Below are 19591 nucleotides of genomic sequence, written 5' to 3'. Positions count from 1 at the left end.
AAATGACCACACCATTTCTATTTATTTGAAATGTTAAAATGTGCGTATATAGGTGTGACCCGATGGCATAACGTTATATTTTCAATTGGGAAAAGTGAATGCTGTTTGTCCAACCGGACTTTCAGAGTCGTCCTTCCATTGCTTTTTACGACTCCCAACCATAAGTTCAATACAAAAGTCACTACCTGGAGAGAAATCGAAAAATTCGAGTGCTCTTATAGCTTTGGCGTGCACTGTATGTGATGAAATATGAGAGTATTTTTCCCTAGAAATTACAATATTTAGTGTTTTTTACTCTATCGGGGACTTAACTTGTCAAAAATAACGTTAGTGAATAAAAAAAATGATCGAAAAAGAGATTTTCAATTTCGACATACAAAAAACAAGTGTGTGTTAGACAAAAAAGTTCTAAAAAGATAGATATATGTGACTTGAAAATTCTCAACTGCAAAACGTGACAATGCCGCGCCCAGTGGCGTCGCCGCCTCCTCTCGCCAATCTCCACGAGGGCGACTGGCTAGGTTCGTAGAAGAAGCATCGTCCAACCACCTCTCTGCACCAATCTGACTTTTTGCTTCCTCTCGTAGATGTCATGGACCACGACGGCATCTGGAGCGTTGCCCGCGTCCTGCACGTCCCGTCGCCCGAAGAGCTGGAGATAACGTACGACGGATGGCCCTCCGACTATGACGAAGTCGTGGAAGTGGACAGCAACCGTGTGGCGCCGTATCACACATTCACATGGGCCGCCAAGTGCTGGATCAGACACTTAAACTGGCCCATGTGGCCAGGACTGGCCACTATTCGCTCCCCTGGATCCGAGGCAGGTATGAAGAACTTAAATAAGGAGAACCGCCTTCAGGTGGACTTTATGGACAGCAGCAGCTTTGTCAAAAGAGCGCGCTGTTGGCTGCTAAAGGGCCACGTCAAACCTTTCGACGAGAAGCACGACGAGAGACGGAAAAAGTCTAATAGAAACCAGTTTGAACAAGCCTACGGGTTTATACTGCAGTCTAGTGCGGACGATGCTCTACCCAAGTTTGTCCCGAGAGGAACAGTGCCTCTAAAGTATAAGGAGGCGGCGGTGGAGTCTGTGGAAACGAAGCGGAGAGAGATGGGAGATGAAGAATGGTTTGCCAGGTTTGCGAAGAATCAACAGCTTCACCAGCTGACGCACCAGTATATTACACTCGACGGTGATGGAGATGACACAGCAAGTGCTGAGTCGGTGAATGAGGTAGAGCTGCAGCCAGAAATTCCCGTATTTAAACCAAAGCGGAAGGCGACAAAGCGAAAGGCAGCAAAGACGAAAAAGGAGAAGATGACAACTTCAAAGCATCAGACGACAGCAAGTGCGAGAAAGACATCGCCAGCGGTGGAGGAAGAAAATATGTCATTGAGTTCTAAGAGACCGAAACTGTCCACATCAATGGAACTAGAGGAAGACTTTGCTTCGAGTGAGGAGGACGACGCAACCGAGAAACCGAAGAGACCCAAGTTGTCTACACGGGTGGGGCAAAAGAAGGCAGAGCAAAAAGGTAAAAAGACCAAGCTAACAACAGCGGTGAAACGTGCAAGCGCGCTCCCTATCAGCAGCAACAGACGGCTTCTATGCGTAAAGAAGTAACGTGCAGGTCTGAAGCCATACAACTGGAGACGAATGGAATTCTTCGTTTTGATAACTGGAGAAAAACGGAATACTTCGTTTCGAATTCAATACTGAAGAACAGAGGAGAGAAGTTCACACCAAAAAGCTAATTTTGGCTATGATTTACCATAAATAGTAGGTAATTATTTTAACTCGGTCAAGTTTGAAGTAGGTAACTGAAAACACCAACCCCACCATAGTAACACAAACTCGGATTTTCCGCACTTGCAGCGACGAAGGAAGAGGGCGGACGTGCTACCACCAAATTTAGATGGACATTAATTGGCTTTCTTCGGTAGTGCTGTACTGGTTATAATCTGGTGCAAACATATGGGAAAAGGTTACCCATCAAAGACGGTAATTAATGTTTATCTTCGATTTGGTGTGAGAAATATACACCACAAAGGCCCAATCTTTGTGGTTCAAGTCTATATATAGAAGTTGTGCGACTTAGCGTTTTTTCGATGCATGTACGCGTGGGACCAAATACAAAAGTAGAGTTGTGTATATTTCTAAAATGTTCAACAGGAAGGAATGAACTTACACGTCAATGACAACGGACTCTCTCTCAATGAAAGCAATTGCTTTGTACAGCAGACGCATGCGCAAATACGGCACAAGATTGTAGACACAATCGTTCCAAATAGCGCCACTTAAAAGCATTTCCAGTATGGCAATGCTCCACACGCCACAGGAGCTGGAATCTTGTTGCGTACACCAGGTAATGCGCTCATAGTGCAGCATGTCTTCAAGACCCAAAATCTTCTCAACCACTGCACGCACACTTGTCTCGATGGTAGTGTAGTTTGCATCGGATTGAAGTGGGTCGAACATGAAACAGATTCTCTTCTTCTTGTCCACGAGAAACGCTACCCAGTGTAGATTGAGATTCATAGCACCAATTACACGCTGTTTTTGGGGATTACAAGCACCCAATCCTTTTGCCACACGTTTCTTTTGCTCAGGTAGCGCGAATCCATGGTAACTTGGACTCACAACTCCAACATTGCGATATTCGTCGCGCAACATAAGCAGGGAAACGAGAATCGACGTTGTGTGCAGCCAAAGATTTTCACGCATGTCCAAAATTTGATGTCCAGCTACGAGCTCCTCCGGTACTCGATTCACAGCCAGATTAAGAGCATAAACGCATTGTTTGTGATGGTTCTGCAAATTTAACATAATACAGTTAGTTCTGTTAATATGCGGTGTACTTTCGGTTGTGGTACTGTACGAACATTACCTTCGTTATGTGACTGGTGTCCACGAAAGGATAGCGAATGTCTTCAACTTGTCATTCCACATCGTCGATCCTCTTCATCGTACGAGCCACCAGCTTGAAGTGATTGCGAGCTTTGATTATACTGGCCATAGCATCCAGCTGGTCCAATGTAGCACTTCCGTAATCTGGCCAGTACGCGAGTAGGTTGATATTCTCTGCTGCCTTGATAGCTTCAATGCCTTCAATGACCTTGGTTAACTGAGGAATCTTCGTCACAACTGGGACTTCCTGGCCCACATTAAAGGGTCTGACCGAAACTGGTCCGTGCAGTTCAACACTTAGAATTTCAAGGGCCTCCACCATATCTTTAGCCTGAAATGCGCTGAATGGCCCATCCAGAAGCGCAGCCACCTCATCGAGCTTAACAGTCCTTGTCTTCTTTCCTTGGCGATATTTTGCAGCTAGAGCACGCGCATTTTCCTGGTCTTTCTTGCTCTGAGCCTGCTTTCTCTGAGCTTTTGTCATGCCACTAATCACGGGTCGGTCTGCGAACTCCCACGTTTCTGCTTGTGCGGGCCCTAGCGTCGGTCCAGCCTTTGGATTATCTTTCTGTGTAGTTTCGGCTGCATTTGGTGTACGTTTAGTTTCAATTTCTTCACATTCCTTAACAACCGTATCACTTTTGCCTTGAGCTGCAGTATCCTCCACATCGGTCAAGAGTTCGTCATTGTGATGTGGTGGGGGCGAGACCTCAGCAAATGACATCTGGGATAAACGTGCACCAGTGGTCGAAGGCATCTGCGACAGCCCGGGAAAAACTGGAACTCCCTGACTTGAATACTCCACCACACATCCAGTGTTGAGCGCCGTGTAAAAGTCATCAAGCCACCGCAACGCGACTCGGTACGTCGGAGTCGACTGCAATACCATGCGGTCGATAATTTTGTCAGTGACTTCCTTCGCCTTGCAGTACATGTCGGGGCTGTTCAGTGCCTTCTCCTTGGGGAGTGCAGGACACGTAACTTGCTTCATACCACCAGAAAGCACTTCACCGTCTCCAATGTTATTAACCGAACTGTGGACAATCCATCTTGCGGGGAATGAGCGCATGGGAGGAATCATTGTCTCGAAATTACAAGTACTTCTGACGAACATCACATGACGACACGGTAGTATGCAAGTCTTCATAAAGATACAGTCACACGAATTCGTCTACATAACACACGAGCTAGTTAATTGATCATGTACCAAAAGTACACAGAAAATAACATAACCAACACAGAACACTGTACATACCTGAGTGTCCACTACATGAACTTGGCCGGACCCTGGACTCGTTACCCTCGCCGTTCCTTGAGCTACGACTTCCACCTGGTAATCTGCACCGGGACCCGTCGCATGTTGCGAGGCCACTAAATCGAAAGCGAACGTGCTCACGTGCAAAGCCAAAGACGAAAGTTCTGCGTCTTCGTCACACCGGGAAGGCCTGCTCCCAACCTTGTGATATTCCGCGAGATACTGTTCCTCTGCATACTCTTGAAGGGTAATCAGCGTAGATAGAAGCTGGTCGATAGCAAATGAGTCATTTATAACATCTTTGATCTTGCCCCACTTTGACTCAATCCTGTTATTGGTATTGTTTGTCAAGTGGGGGACGTTGCCGCGCTGGTAAGAGACCCACTCCTCTTGACTGTTGTCCCAGTTTTCCATAAATGTCCTGTATAACTGGTGCCTCGTATCGCCACCAAGTTGCTGCAACATTGCTCCACGAGCATCTTCATACTTCTTTTTTGAGGTGGCGTAAACCAGAAGCCTCACCAAACTTTTCACTTCCTTCTTCACGGCGGGTGCCAACCTGGTGACCTGTTTCTTCAACCATGTAATCACGTGCCACTGGCAGAGCAGCTGGCGGGCGTCAGGAAACATCTCTTGTAGTACTTCCTTCTCATGGACAGCTTTGTCGGTCATAATCACGCGTATCTTCGTCCATTCGGGGTTGTTGGCTTTGAAAATCTCCACTACGCGCCGCAAATTGACTTTGTGCTCACTTTCTACAAGAGCATGGTGTACGTATTGGCCCTAATGGACGTGTTAGATTAATAACTAATGAATAAAACATGTAGCTTTACACGCATACCTTTCCGAATACATCATGAACTACAAAGCTGAATAACTTGTACCGATTGACGTTCGTGCTATGAGTGGAATTGACCATGACGACCTCAGGAAAAGCCTTGAACAATCTTTTCATCTTTGCGGTCTGGAACGTGGCGACACGAGCAACGTCTGTCTCACAGTCGACCAAAACGTCAGCAGAGTTTCCGCCGTTTTGCCTACAAAACTCGTCCAGGACTGCAAACGCCCTCTGAGCATCGTTAAGCCCCGTCTGCTCCTTCATCCTATGCCGCTGCACCATATTATGAACGTCACGGAGAGTAGTTCTCTTGCCTATGTTATAACACCAAAGAAAAACAGAAAAATATCATTAACCGAAAACATACCAAACAAGTGATGGTATGTACCTGTGCGCTCCCGTAAGTACTTCAGGATTTCCTGAGCATTAGCTCCTGCCTTGCGAAGTACTTCGACATCATTCGTCAACCGCGGGGTCCTTGACAATCCTGTTCTCTGCGTAGCTCTCCCAAATGCGCTTGTTCAAGTTGTGGTTGTGATTCCCCGACGTGGTTACCCTCACGTACCACGTACCACTAATGCTGGAAGTCACCCGCGCGTTCACTCTCGCCGTGCACTTCGTATCACGAACCGAAATTGTGTTTTCTGGATCCTTTGCCGCGTGGCTCATACGGCTGACCATGGGTGCACACGAGCGTCTCCGAGTAAGTTTCCCACTGCTTGGGAACCAAACGAACATCTTTCCGCTTCCTCTTTCCGGCCGCCATGGTCTTCTTCGCAGCCCGAAGTATCTGCTTGTTCCGTACCTTGACAGACGTGCTTGTCCGCTTGGAAAATTGCTGGGAAGACTGGACTTGGTGGGCGTCAAAAGCAGCGTGGAACTCCTCCCAGGTATTAAACATCTTGGTACCTGGTTGGAAGAATGAATCACCAGCGTCTTGTTTCTTCTTAGGAAACGTTTGGTGTACATTCGGTGATGAATTCGGTTTGTCTTCGGTATCACTTGAATCATTACTTAAATCATCATTTGCGTCCAAAACGTCTCCACCATCGCCTTCACTTTCGACTTGGGTGGTACCACTGGCGGCACCATCGCCGCGATCTCCATCAGTCTCGGCCAATATTTTTTCAGATCCCCCTTCCGCTGCATCACTTTCGCCACTCTCCCCTTTGGTCTTGTCGTCTTCGTAATCGGAGTCACTGCAAGACACAGACGGTTCGCTATCGACTTGATCAATAGCCTTCAGCGCCTCGTGAAGCGCAGCGTTGTAGTTCCTTGAGTTAGACTTCTTGCGGGACCTTGGCGCACTGTCGTCGCTGGCTTTCGTGGGATCTTCAGCTAGCAGCGTAGCAGCGGTACTGCGCGTCACCATCGTCTTCCCCTCGGCCACGAGACGTGCCGCTTGCTTTTGAAGCTTTATTCGCATGAGTGTTTCAGTATGATACGCCGCGCGATCATTGCTGCCACGGTCGTGAATTGGAGACAGGGGCAGTTTCTTCAAAGCTGCTAGCGTATCATCCCATTCCTTTCGCGTTTTGTCACGAATCCGGATGCGATCCAGCTCTGCACTATCACGCAGCGTGCGGTCCACACGCCCGTAGCCTGGATACGGTGGAGAATTTGAACTGTCACCCTGTTAACATCATAGCAGAGTCAGTGAGTGAGTGTAATAGAGTGAGGTGTTGTGTGTCAACGTACCATTCCTGCTGTGTGCGCCGCTAACCGTGCTGGGACCTTCAATCTGTCTTCTGGCTCCAAGGGGGGGGAATCGACGAATGCCAATCGAATCGTGCGGCGCACAATTTTCCAAAATCTGAGGATTTCAAACGGTAAGGTATTTTATCGTCTCTTCAACCCAATCCTCGGAAACCGGCTCTACATGTGCAACCGAAAGTTGACTGAAAGTGACAGAACTTACACTGAAATCAGTTCCTAAATTTGGTGGTAGCAGCGTCTCCCGAAGAGGGCACTCGGTGTTTGTACATGGGCTCGCCGTCGCCGCGGAAGGTAGTGTATCAGATATGATAGGTGTAGAGCTGTAGCCAATCAGAGGCGGGCTCAGTTTAACATAGATTCAGTATGCAATACAGAAAGGCAGATGTAGGGCGACCGTGGAACCTTCTAGAAGGTCCCATCCGCCTGAACGGCGGGGGCGGCACTTCTCGTTTCGCGCGCCTTCCCCCAAGCTAGCGTTTCCTGAAATACTGGTAGCACTTGTTGGTCCCAGCAACCTGACCAGAAGGAGCCAATTCCAACAATCGCCCAGTTACGCGCCGAGATCAATCGGCTGAACCAAGCGGTGGCTGACCGCACGAAGGTGCCGAGCCATCTGCCCAAGTTCACGGGCAAGAAGGGGGGAAGACGTCCGCGAATGGCTGTTCCAGATCGAGAACGCCTGCCGCATCAACAACATTCCAATTGCAGACACGAGCGCGCGTCTTCCTGGAATCGCCGGATCGTCAATGGAAAAGCCGGCATCCGGATGGCTCCTGCACTCGTCTTCGACCACTCGAGCAGAGGAGCACACGTGGGGGGTTTACCGTGAGTATGTGCTCCAACACTTCGAAGCATCGAATTACTAGTCTGTCCTGCGTGAGAAGCTTCAACGCCTCAAGCAGACAACAGACATCGAGACCTACAACGGCGAGTATTCAGCCTTGATCTTCAGAGTCGAAGGAATGAGCGTTCTTGACCAAGTATTGTACTACGCGAGCTGTCTCAAGCCGCGCACGCGTAGTTACGTCACACTCGAGAACCCGGAGACCCTGAGCGACGCAATGAACCTTGCTGTCAAGTACGATGTGACACACTTCGTCGACGAGTCGCGCGAACGTCACACTCGCCAAGACGAGCGGAAGTCGTCCACTGATCAAGCGCCGAGTCGCGACAAGTCGTTCAAGGAAAAAAAAACGTTTCGTGGTAAAGGGCATTTCAAGGCGAAGACTAACTCGAAACGAGCCGAAGGTCGTACCTGTTTCCACTGCAAGAAACCTGGCCACATCAAGACCAACTGCTACCTTTGGAAGAAGGAGCAAGAGAAGCAGCAAAACGGGCAGCCACGTCAGTGAATGAGGGTCCTGCCGTGGAGGAGAACGTAGCCGGATCAGTTAAATTTGAGAATGTCAGCCTTAACGTTCTGTGCGAAAATCCTTTCGTCTACAAGTCGCGTCCACTGTTCTCCGTAGAGGGGGAAATCATCGTTAGTGGCGCGACCATTCCGACCCAAAGGATGCTGTTGGACTGTGGAGCAACCACAATCTACGTGTCCAGACAGTGGGTCGAGAAACATCGACCCAAGGTCACGAAGTTCAATGGTAAGAACACTCGTGTGAAACTTGGAGACAACCAGATTGTCGAGACGGAACTGGAGGTACTTCCCCTCGCGATCATGGTGTCTGGGTTGGGCGAGGCATACGAGTGTATCGCTATCGTCTACGCCATACCCGACGAATTCGACTGCTTACTTGGAATCCCATTCTTCGAGGTTACCCAGCCGCAGATCGACTGAAGAGGTCGATGTAGCGAAGGAACGCAAGTAAAGACTCTGCATTGGAAGCGAACAGGGGAGACCGGTGGACCGATCGAGGAAGGCGGACCGGTGATTGCCCCCGGGCTTCGGATCTGTCGAGGCGAAAGGCCTATCGGCGAAAAGACCCGATTCCTGTCGAGGTGCCGCGCTGTAAACGGATGTGAAGTCCGCGGTTGAAACAGTTTGCGACGCAGCGCAGAAAGCGAGCCCAAGAGCTGTTTGCGAATAGCCAGGAGACGCGTCAGCCGGCAAGGGTTTGGCGGTGAAGGACAACTTGGAATTGTCCAAACGCGGCGGTACTGTACGAGAGGCTGGAGATAGCAGCAGTACTGGGGGTAGAGGCACCGTCTTGGAAAATATGTTCACGATGAGTGTCGTTGACGAGGCTGGTGTCCAGACGAAGTTCATCACTCGCAAGGAACTACGTAAATTCCTGAGAATCAAGACCAAGTCGATCGATGAACCTGACTTTATGTTGGTTCTGACGAACGTGACGATCAAGCAAGTTGATCGCTCACTGCAACGGCAAGATCAACCCGACAACGTCGGAGGTGCGAAAGAGCAACGGTATCTGGATACGGACTGGGATATCTTCAAGGGGAATCCCGCGTACCAGTTACTCATGGAGAATATGGACAATGGGCTCCGTCCTGAACTACCGGAAGGCTTACCTGAGAAACGCGAGATTGAGCATAGGATTGACGTGGAGGATCCGAATCTTGCAATGTATCGGCAACAGTGGTGTCAATCGCCAGAGCAGCAACGTGAGATTGTACGCTGGGTTGTAGACATGGTGAAGAAGAAGCTCATCCGGCCAAGCATCAGTCCACATGCTGCTCCAACCTTCTTTGTACGGAAACCAGTTGGCTGGAGAATCGTACACGACTACCGGTACTTGAACTCCAACACTGTACGCCAAAGTATCCCAATGACGAGGATGGAGGACATCCTTGACGCGATGTCCGGAGCGTACTGGTTTTCCACAATGGATTTGATGTCCACGTACTATCAAGTACGTATGCGTGAAGAGGATATCAAGCTCACAGCATTTCAAGCGCCAAACGTACTCTGGGAAAATCTTGTTCTGCCCATGGGAGTCTGTAATGCGCCAGCGACGATGCATTGTTTAGCGACAAAGCTGTTCCGAGGCATGGAAAACACCAAGTCGTTTTATGATGACATCTATGTTTTTACGAAGTCTCAAAACATCGACGATCACTTGAAGGCGTTGCGCAAGATATTAAGTATCCCGCGTGACAAAAAGCTGTACGTCAAGCTTGCCAAGTGTGTCTTCTGTGCCGACGAGATTCCGTGTCTTGGGGACTTCGTAGGACGCAACGGTGTACGGATGGATCCGGACAAGGTACAAACCATCAAGGACTGGCCAGTACCACGAACACAAGAGATACTTCACAGCTTCCTTGGGTTGCTTGGTTACGTTAAACGATTTTGTCCAGACTACGCAGCATTTACTGCAACAACGTTTTCACTCTCTTGAAGAAGAAGAACAAGAGGAACGCGAAGATCCAATTCAATGATGAGCAGTTGAAGAATTTTAAGGAGCTGAAGCGGCGACTGTGCAATCTTTCAGTGTTGCACCTCCCTAACTTCAGCCAGCCCACGCATGTGCGCACTGATGCGAGCAAATTCGCTGTCGGTAGAGTATTATTCCAAGTCGTGGACGGAGTTGAGCGACCCATTGCGTATACCAGTCGAAACAAGAAATCCGCGGAGCTCAACTATCCAACACAGCAGCAGGAGCTACTTGCTATCGTACACGCGCTAGCAGCTTTTCGAATTTACTGCTTGGACAAACCACCGATCGTCGAGCCAGATCACAAAGGTCTCGAAGGGTTGTTCACACAGAAGATGGCGAACCGCCGATTGGCTAGGTGGTACGACATTCTAGCTGAATACCAACCCACGTTTTCGTTTCTTCCAGGGGCGAAGAACGGAATCGCGGATGCATTGAGTCGCAGACCTGACTCGCAGTCAGATACGAAGTATTTCCATGACCTGAGTGTGTACAGCTTCAACGACACTTCCTTCAGTCTTGCTCTTAGTGAAGTGTCTACCTATTCAGAGCTGCTGAAGAGGATCAAGGTTGCTTACGCCAAAGATCGAGATGTCCAGACAATCCGGGCAGCAATCCAGCGACGACCAAGCACCTCAAAGTCGAAAGAAAAACACCAGCACCACAAGCTATACCGATACTATTCGGAGGCAAACGGCTTGCTGTGGTATCAGTCTCCGGTGGATGACCATCCTAGAATCGCTGTTCCCAACGATGTGAAGTTGAGACAATCGATAATCAAGGAGAGTCATGACACCAACTACAGCGGACATTGGTACCGAGCGAACGTACTTAACGTTAACACGACGCTGGTACTGGTCCAAGATGCTCAAGTCGATCCAAAAGTTTATTGCTGACTGTGAGCCATGTCGACGAAACAAGCCAAGGCTGACAAAGCCTCCTGGTTTACTCGAACCATTGAGTATTCCGGATGAACGTTGGAGATCGATCTCCATGGACTTCTTCACGGATTGCCTAGTACGAAGCGTAAGGTTGGTTCGATTTGGGTCGTCGTCGACTAACTGACCAAGAGATGCCACTTTGTGCCGACAACGAAGAAGGTAACAGCCGAAGGAGTTGCCCGTCTCTTCATCGACAACATTTAGAAACTTCACGGTATGCCGGCGAATATTGTATCCGACCGAGATAGAAAGTTCGTGTCTGCGTTTTGGCAACACGTCTTCAAGTCTATCGAGACGACACTCAGCATGACAGTAACATACCGGGCCCAAGGCGACGGACAAACTGAGCGAATGAATCGAACGCTCGAAGAGACTCTTCGATGCTTCGTCAGCCCACGTCAAGACGACTGGGCATTCACTTAGCGAACGCTGAGTTTGCCTTAAACTCAACGGTGAACTCCAGTACCGTTCGAAGCGGATTTAGGGTATATCCCGCTGAATCCGCTACAGCTTGCAGCGGAGCAACTCGATACGGTTGCAAAGAGTCGTCGAGGCGCTGAGTTTACGAGCGTCAAGCAGCTATTCTTTTTTGCTGCCGTGAAACACTTGCTCAAACACAAGAGCGAATGCGTTATGTCTACGACAAGAACCGACAAGAATAAGTCTTTGACGTTGGCGACCGTGTGTACTTGAGCACCAAACACTTGGGCCCAGGCACACCGGTCTGCCAGCATCCACTAAGTTCGCTCCGAAGTGGATTGGACCTTACTCTGTGTACGGAAGATAGACAACCATGCTTACGAGCTCAACATTCAAGCTGGCAACAAGCTTCACCCAGTATTCAATACAGGTTCGCTGAAGCCGTTCAACGAGTCGACACGCTTGTCGCGGCCCAACGCGGTTGGACTGGCTGATGGACGTATCGACCAGATTGTCAAACGCTTGGTAAAGAAGAGGACACACAAGCGACGGGCCCAATTCCTTGTGGATGGGAGAAGAGAAGCAGGTCTGGGAACCGTTGAAAACTTGTCACAAGTCCCAGACCTAATCGTAGAGTTTGAGACTGCAAGGCGCAAGAAACGGAAGAGAAGATGAAGTAAAATCAGCTTAAGGGGGGCTCAAAGGCCAACATGTATCCCCGCACTACATCCCCTTTAAGTTGAAGCTACTGCTGCATCAAGCGTCTCTTCGGGTTACGCGCCGTCTTCGAAGTGCGTTTGCCGTGGCGACAGCAGTACCCAAGTTGAAGCTGAACGCGACTAATCGCCAGCATCATCGTTCGCGACATCACCACCAACGTCATCTCCACACAACCCTTCGATCGTGACCTCGAAGATGCGTTGCTGGAGCACGGTGAGCAGCGACGACGCAGAGGCATCGTGAGGCGTAGCCGAAGAGGAACCAAAGGAGACGTAGACGAGCGAGGAGGCACAAGACTTGAGCCAGGAGCTTCGGCAGCCGCGTCTCTTTGGGATGGAGCAACAGGATCCCGTACAGGCGACGAGGGAGCAACAGGAGCCCGTACAGGTGACGGTGGAGCTACAGCACCAGCAGGAACATCGACCATGGCAGCCGGAACAGCTGGGTCAGCAGCAGGAGCAGGCGACGTCGGCGAGCGAGGCGAGGGAGCGGCGGAAGGCGAGCTAGTAGCAGCAGCAGCATACGCAGGAGGCACAGTCATTCCCCAGGTCGGAACTATCCAAGCCCGAAGTAAACAGGCCCCCACAAGGCAGGCGTGGGTAAACGCGGGGTCGTACTAATCCGACGGGGAGCGGCACCTCTGGCCTACAGCTCAATTTCGGGAATGACAAGACTGAGGGGACGCGCGCGCCAGAGGGATGGCGAGTGTATCAGATATGATAGGTGTAGAGCTGTAGCCAATCAGAGGCAGGCTCAGTTTAGCATTGATTCAGTACGTAATACAGAAAGGCAGATGTAGGGCGGCCGTGGAACCTTCTCGAAAATTCCATCCGCCTGAACGGCGGGGGCGGCACTTCTCGTTTCACGCGCCCTCCCTTAAGCTAGCGTTTCCTGAAATAGTAAGCAACAAAGGCCCAGCTCACTAGGAGTAGTATTTGTCCCTGGAAGGCGATCTATCCATTGCGTCGTTTAGTATAAATTGTACTTGTATTTATCAAAGTCATGCGGTGCACGAAGAAGCTCTGAAATTTGTAAAAACCGTGGGTTTTGTTTTTAAAAACTAATTAAAGCAACCACTCTGCCAATCTACCCTGAAATTGAAGTTAAATCTAGGAAAATCTATTGGAATAGAACGTTCTGCCAATTTGTCAATGGCAGGTGGCTGAAAAATATTAATGCCAATATACTTCGTATGAATATCCCTGACACTTATACTATAAGGGGTATTTTCCATTAATTTTACGTAAACACGACTGAATTATTAAAATCAATGCACCTTTTACATACATAATTCCATCAATAGGTTGCAATCATTTCATTTTAGAAGACAAGTCGCTTTCATGTTGGAAGACAAGTCGCTTGTAGCTCCGTCCACCTTGAGCAAATGATAGCGAGCGACATCTTGCAATCAAGGAAAACGATTTCATCGAAATTACGTTATCCTCTATTTTATCTATCGTTTAGCATAATATATTAAAGTACTAAATTGCAGAGTCATACCAAAGGTACCCCAATGGTCTCCAGTCCAAAAAAGAAATACCAGTTAGGTTTTTCTATAAAAAAACACGCATGTATGATTGGTCAATGTCCATTCTGAGATGGGTACGATTGGTTAAAATGGGTTCGTCTGACGCTTTGTAAGCACACGGATTGAGAGTAATTGACACGAAAATGGATTCAATTGCTCTTAGTGAAATACCACTGGATTAAGCTCCGTTTGCACTTTTTCTAGTATATTTTAAAGTTTAATTCAAATTATTTTTGACGTGAAAGCGAAAACAACTCCACCCCTCCATAACGTGATAGTTCAAATGGGAGATATCGGCAAAATTTGCGGGAAATTTGTTCTTTAAGAAATTGTGCTGACGCTACATAAGTAGAGCTTTCAAACTAGCTTAACCACACTTCTGTTGGAGCTGTACGACCGAAGTTATCGCCGATTTGAAGAACCGGTATTTCTTTGTCGGACCGGAAAAGTACGTTGCAATCATTTCGGCTCTCGATCCACATTGAAGTGATGTGGGAGGTAGTAAAAGCTGATATATTTAGGGACTATAGTTGTCTCAAATATGCTACGTATCGTAGTTACACATCTGTTCCCTTTCGATGACGAAGAGTAGCAATATTGTGACCGAGTTACTATCACACGTTTAACCTCCCGCGCAAGTGCCCCACCTGATGCTTCTCGGAGGCAGATTTACGGGCATGCATTGGCTAAACTCGCCAGGCTTCTCTGTGTCTTACGAATGTTGCACGTGGAATGACTTTGTGAAGACATCGGCAATATTGTCTGCGCATGAAACCTTCTTGACTTCAATCTCATGATTTTTTTGCTTCTCACGGATGCGTTGATGCACGATGTCTATGTGTGTTGCTCTTAAATAAAAGGAAGGGTTTTTCGCTAACCTCAACGCACTAACGTTGTCCACATTAACATCAGCTGTGTCTGGCTGCCTCTTCAGCATTTCCTTGCTCATCATCCTCAAATCTTTAATCTCATGTACTTCCATAATCAGCGCTATGTATTTTGGCTCAGTAGTGTGTAGCGCTACTGTTTTCTCTGCTTTATTATACCAAGACACTTGGGCTGTCGCCGGGTATCGTCACATATCCAGCGATAGAGCTTCGATCGGGTAGCTTGCAAAATTTGCAGCGCTAAATGCTATCATTCTAGAATGCAAACAGCTACCAGCATACTTGGTTTGACTTAGCACTAGACTACAGCTCTTTGTTTGCTTTAAAACCCTCAAAAGCAACTTATGCTCGCCAATGAAATAATCCGGGATTTGCCAAGAATTGCCTGCACTCTCGGGATGCGAAAGTGATGTCAGGCCTTCTCCCGGGCATTCGATACACCAGCAAGCCAATGATTGCTCGAAAGCGCTTGCCTCGCGCTAGCTCAATCTCCTGGACCACTAGCACACAACGCTTCCGAAAGTAGCAGCACGGGTTGCTTGGAATTCACGTCTGAACCCATACCAATTTTGATTTAGTGTACTTCCTTCGGGAGATCTGAATTTCTTTTTGGCTCTGTCTCGTTGGATCTTTCAGCATAAAACGTAGTGAATTGACCAAAGCGGTTTCCTTTTAAGGCGTATTCTAAGCATTTTCTCAAAATCATTTACTGTTGTTTTCGTGGGTGCAAATAGGATTAGATCGGCCACGTATATCGGAATAAAGCAAGGTTTTCCACACACTTAGGGGTCAAACAAACAGGTACATTAATGAGAGCTTATGCAATGACCATCAGCTCGATCCGAAAAGGGACGAGGAGAGGCGGGTCTTTCTTGTTCGTAGCTCTTGTTCTCCAAATGCGAAGTGAGGAATGGAGGCCACGTGTGTGGTTGGCAGCTTTCGGGGAGAACACGTACCGGTACTACACCGGTAATACCGGTCACGGATAATCTCGTGTGGAAAACACAATTCCCTTCCTCCGGTCCGCTCCACTATGGAATACACACCGCTTCGTCAATAAACTCCATCTTTAGAATTGAACATTGTGAAGTTATTGCTGTCTAACCACTCTCTTTGCAAACGATACCACCCTTTTGAAGTTTGCTTTTACCCGTAAAGCGATCGATTTAGTCTACATACCAAATTCGCATTTCCAGGAAGTACGAATTACTCTGGATGCTCCATAAATATACTAATCTGGGTTTGTAGCGCTCGATCGTTCTATCTGTGCGATACTTAACACGCAACACCCACCGCCTTTGTAGCACTTTCATGCCTAGCGTTCCTGGAACAAGCTCCCATGTTTGATTGTGCAGCAATGAGCTGCACTCATCCTTCGATTGTTGCAGGCTCTACAATAACCCTAGCGGATAATACGCTATAGCTTCTGAGTACCATTTCTGCATGACACTCTTCCCAAAAGCTTTACGAGCTTGCTCTTCACTCGATTCACTAGCTGTTGCCATCACGACAAGCCCACTCATACATCTTGGTGGCTTACGCTGACGCCCGCTTCTTGTAATTGTTGAAATAGGCTCAATGTGAGTCCTTATAACATATTTGCAGCTCTCATCACTTACGTTTTTTCTCTCAACTAGACCCTGTTTATCCTGTCTGCTTTCTCACTATTCGTACTTGAACGAGCTGCTGTCCTTTTTTCTTGCTTCAGGTTTCTTTGGTGAGTTTCCTGCTCGTAACGAGCTCGGGACTGATCTACACGATCAAGTTTGCATCCTACACGTTCTGCGCGTTGTTATCCTTTCACACACTTTTCCGAGGATGTATTATCACCTCCATGCACCTCAACCGCACGTCCAATAGCTCCGTTGCTTCAAATACCCCCATCACGAGGGCTCTTACGAAGCACACGACATTTCTGTAAATACTGTTTCTGTCTCAAATCGATCCATTTCTCTTATTATTCACGTTGATCGGAAGTGATATATCCAGGCTAAATCAGCCTTTGTACCGTCATTCCTAAATCTCGGGTTAGTATCTTCCACGGTGCCGGCTTGATTTTCAACATCGAGTTACATATTGTCAATTCCAGTGAAAATTGGATACCGAGGGTGATTGACGGATAGTCTGAAAAATCAACACTTAGATATGATTGGCCAAAACTCACCAGCTGCAACTTAGGTTGAACCACAAGCTGATATTGAGTCGAAGTAGCGTCCGCTGGGGATGCTGGTATCTGCTGCTCAGGTTGACCAACAGGAGATGCAGCTCGGGGTGATGTTCGACGTCGTGTGGAACGTGGAGTCCGCGGCTGTCTAGCTGTACCAGGGGCTGGAGAAGGTCGAGCTTGAGCTGATTCACCAGGTGATCTTGCTGCTCCAAGAAGTGACGCTCGTTGGGCTGCGGATGACACTGGACCCGGGGTTGAGTATGCCCTAGTCGTGGTCGCTGGCAGTGCTTCTCGGTCTGGAGGTGTACGCCGTCGTATTAGACCTGGGTGGAACGGTGTAGTCTCCGTTGGCGTCCGAGTACGCTCAGGATATGGAGATACACGGGCCGAATGTGGCGATACACGTGTTCGACCACCACAGCGTGCACCATCAGCTGATGCAGCACCCGCTGGTGGGGGTCCTCTTGCGCTACCAGGCGAGACGTTAGATCGGAGATCCATTACTGTTTGCTGACACGGGAAACGTTGCCGATGCGCTCTGCTTCTGAGCTTGCAGTGTGTGGAAACCTGTCGCATGTAATGTTTCCGTATGATGTATGGTAGGATGAACGATTTCATAGGCCATTCAGCGCGGGTGATTAATAAATCAGGCAGTCAAGTTTTGAGTAGAAAGCACGATACTGCTATTCATTTTACCATCATCGACAATAGTGTATACCACTTCACTGGACTGACCACCAGAAACGTGGTCCACCCGTATTCATGAGCAACACATAGTTGAACAGGTAGACTATTGCTTCATGATCATCAATACGTCCACCACGGTAGTCATTCGCACGGCTCTCCTGCTGTGTTTCTTTCTTTCTTTCTTTTACAAGCCAAGGCTTGGTACCTCTTGACTTGCTCAATGGAAGGCAACATCGGGAAATTACGCTCGACAAAAACTACTGTGTGGCTGTAAACAGGCTTTATTGTCTCACAATCAAGCTGCTTATAGCCCTTGCGATCTCGACGACACACAACAAAGACCATCTTCGTCGCGCGTCGCTCCAATGTCTTGATCATATCTCCCTCAAGATAAACATAAGCGAAGCCGCCGAGCACTTAAAGGTGCTTCAATGTTGCCCTGAAGCCAAACCACATATCATCACGTGATCGTCTTTTATTTGCTCTCACATGCAGAAGCGCTAACACAACACGCGCCAGTTACTGCTGCAGCCCACATTTGCACTGGCACACATCTTACTCGCTCTGCTATTATCCTAATCATTCGTTCTGCTACACCATTGTGCTCCGGGGTTTTCTTTACTGTCAACGTGCACTCTATTCCAACGTTTTTTTTTCCACAATCTTCTTTGATCTTCACATATTCTTTCGCTCTATCAGGATTAAGATACTTCATCCTTGCACCTTTCTATCGCTCGATATTTAAGCCATACGCTTCGAGCACTCAATAGATCTTTGTTTTCGATCACGCATAACAAACACTTTTCAAAGCGACTGGCTTCATCAACGAATGATACACAGGAACAGCGACAGCGAAAGTATTATTGCGTTTGATACGGTCCCTAGATGTCTGTGTATACCTTCTCTCCAATCTCCCACTTCCTCTGCTTTTCACTAACTCAATTATGAATGACTTACTCGTTACCTTGCTCTCGACAGATGCCTCACACTCAATGCGAACAAGAGTTTTGACACTTGTCGCTCCCGGCTACGTTATGCCTGCACGCATGAACGCGTCAAAACGGTACCGACCTGGGCGACCAAGCCTTTCGTGCAAAATGCGCATTTCAGCCTTCTCATCTACACTAGCAGCAGCGCAAATTGCAGCTGGCCACTAAATATGTATACCTCCCAACGGCTTTGTTTACAGCTTGCTCTCTGGAGTTAAATTGACTCGAGCAGCACCTTAGTCCTCAACAATTACCGTAGCAAACATAGGGTGGTTGAAGTGAACAGCTACATAGTCTGTTCTGCGCATTGCAACTTGCATGGGCACTGAAAACAAGTTGAACTGGATTGATGAAACATATTTCACATTCCGGAGCCACATATGTCTTGTGCCTTGATCTGTCTTCAAGGTCACTCTCTTATTCCCAACAACCATGGTATGTAACCCGCGCTAACCTCCAGCCTCTACGGCTGCCGCGATTGGACAGTAATTTACAAGTGACTCCCTCGGGTAATTCATGTGCCGTGTGGATGTTGAATTCAAGATCTACTCGTCACAATCTGTCTTCATTCCATAGCATCTGAAATCAATCGCCATTAGCTCTGAGCTAGATCCAGATGTACTCCTCATTATCCTTAGACATCATGACTCTATCATCATCGTTACTCTTTCTGTACTTCGATGTATCTCCACGTGCACGTCGACCGTCATAGCACTTTCTCCATCACGCTCACAGTCCCCATCTCGCTGACTGTCTCCACCTCGCTTTCGAGCTGGATCTTGATCGCCATCATGGTAATCCTTTTTCGATCTGCATGGCAATGGGTGTCTCGACCCATGATTCAACTTATCTTGATATATGCAGCCGCTTCGGATATAGTGGCCAGGCATGTGGCAATGACAACATTTCCCATCGTAAGCGTCTTGTGCGGAGCCATCGCCCCGTGCACCTTCACGTCTTGCACCTTTGAAACCAATGTGGACTAACCATGAGACTCTGAGCCATGGGCTAACGGCTCACGTCTTTCTGCCTCCAACTTGTCAAATTTTAAGATTTGTGCTCTCTGTTAAAGAGCACCAAATAAGGAAGCAAAATGATCTCAAAAGTATCTTTTAGTACATGTACCATCACAATGACGTACGGATTTAAATTGTTGACTGTAATGGGCCCAACTCCAATTACATA

General features: G+C 48.1%; 2 protein-coding genes across 2 annotated transcripts; one reads left to right on the top strand and one right to left on the bottom strand.

The window, feature by feature from the left end:
• Positions 1-446: 446 nt before the first annotated feature.
• On the top strand, positions 447-1753 carry PITG_10961 (uncharacterized protein; the record flags this gene model as incomplete). Its single annotated transcript, XM_002901711.1, has 2 exons — positions 447-521; positions 588-1753. The coding sequence occupies 2 exons, from the start codon at positions 461-463 to the stop codon at positions 1625-1627; spliced, it is 1101 nt and encodes a 366-aa protein (XP_002901757.1).
• Positions 1754-17047: 15294 nt separating this feature from the next.
• On the bottom strand, positions 17048-19199 carry PITG_10957 (uncharacterized protein; the record flags this gene model as incomplete). The annotated part of the gene is made up of 4 exons (XM_002901710.1): positions 17048-17199; positions 17711-17833; positions 18375-18444; positions 19122-19199. The coding sequence occupies 4 exons, from the start codon at positions 19197-19199 to the stop codon at positions 17048-17050; spliced, it is 423 nt and encodes a 140-aa protein (XP_002901756.1).
• Between the last annotated feature and the right edge of the window lie 392 nt (positions 19200-19591).

Source organism: Phytophthora infestans, genomic scaffold, assembly GCF_000142945.1.
Source record: "Phytophthora infestans T30-4 supercont1.19 genomic scaffold, whole genome shotgun sequence".
Taxonomy (NCBI): Eukaryota; Oomycota; class Peronosporomycetes; order Peronosporales; family Peronosporaceae; genus Phytophthora; species Phytophthora infestans.
The sequence above is the reverse complement of the archived record's forward strand: the minus strand, read 5'-3'. Positions and strand labels throughout refer to the sequence as shown.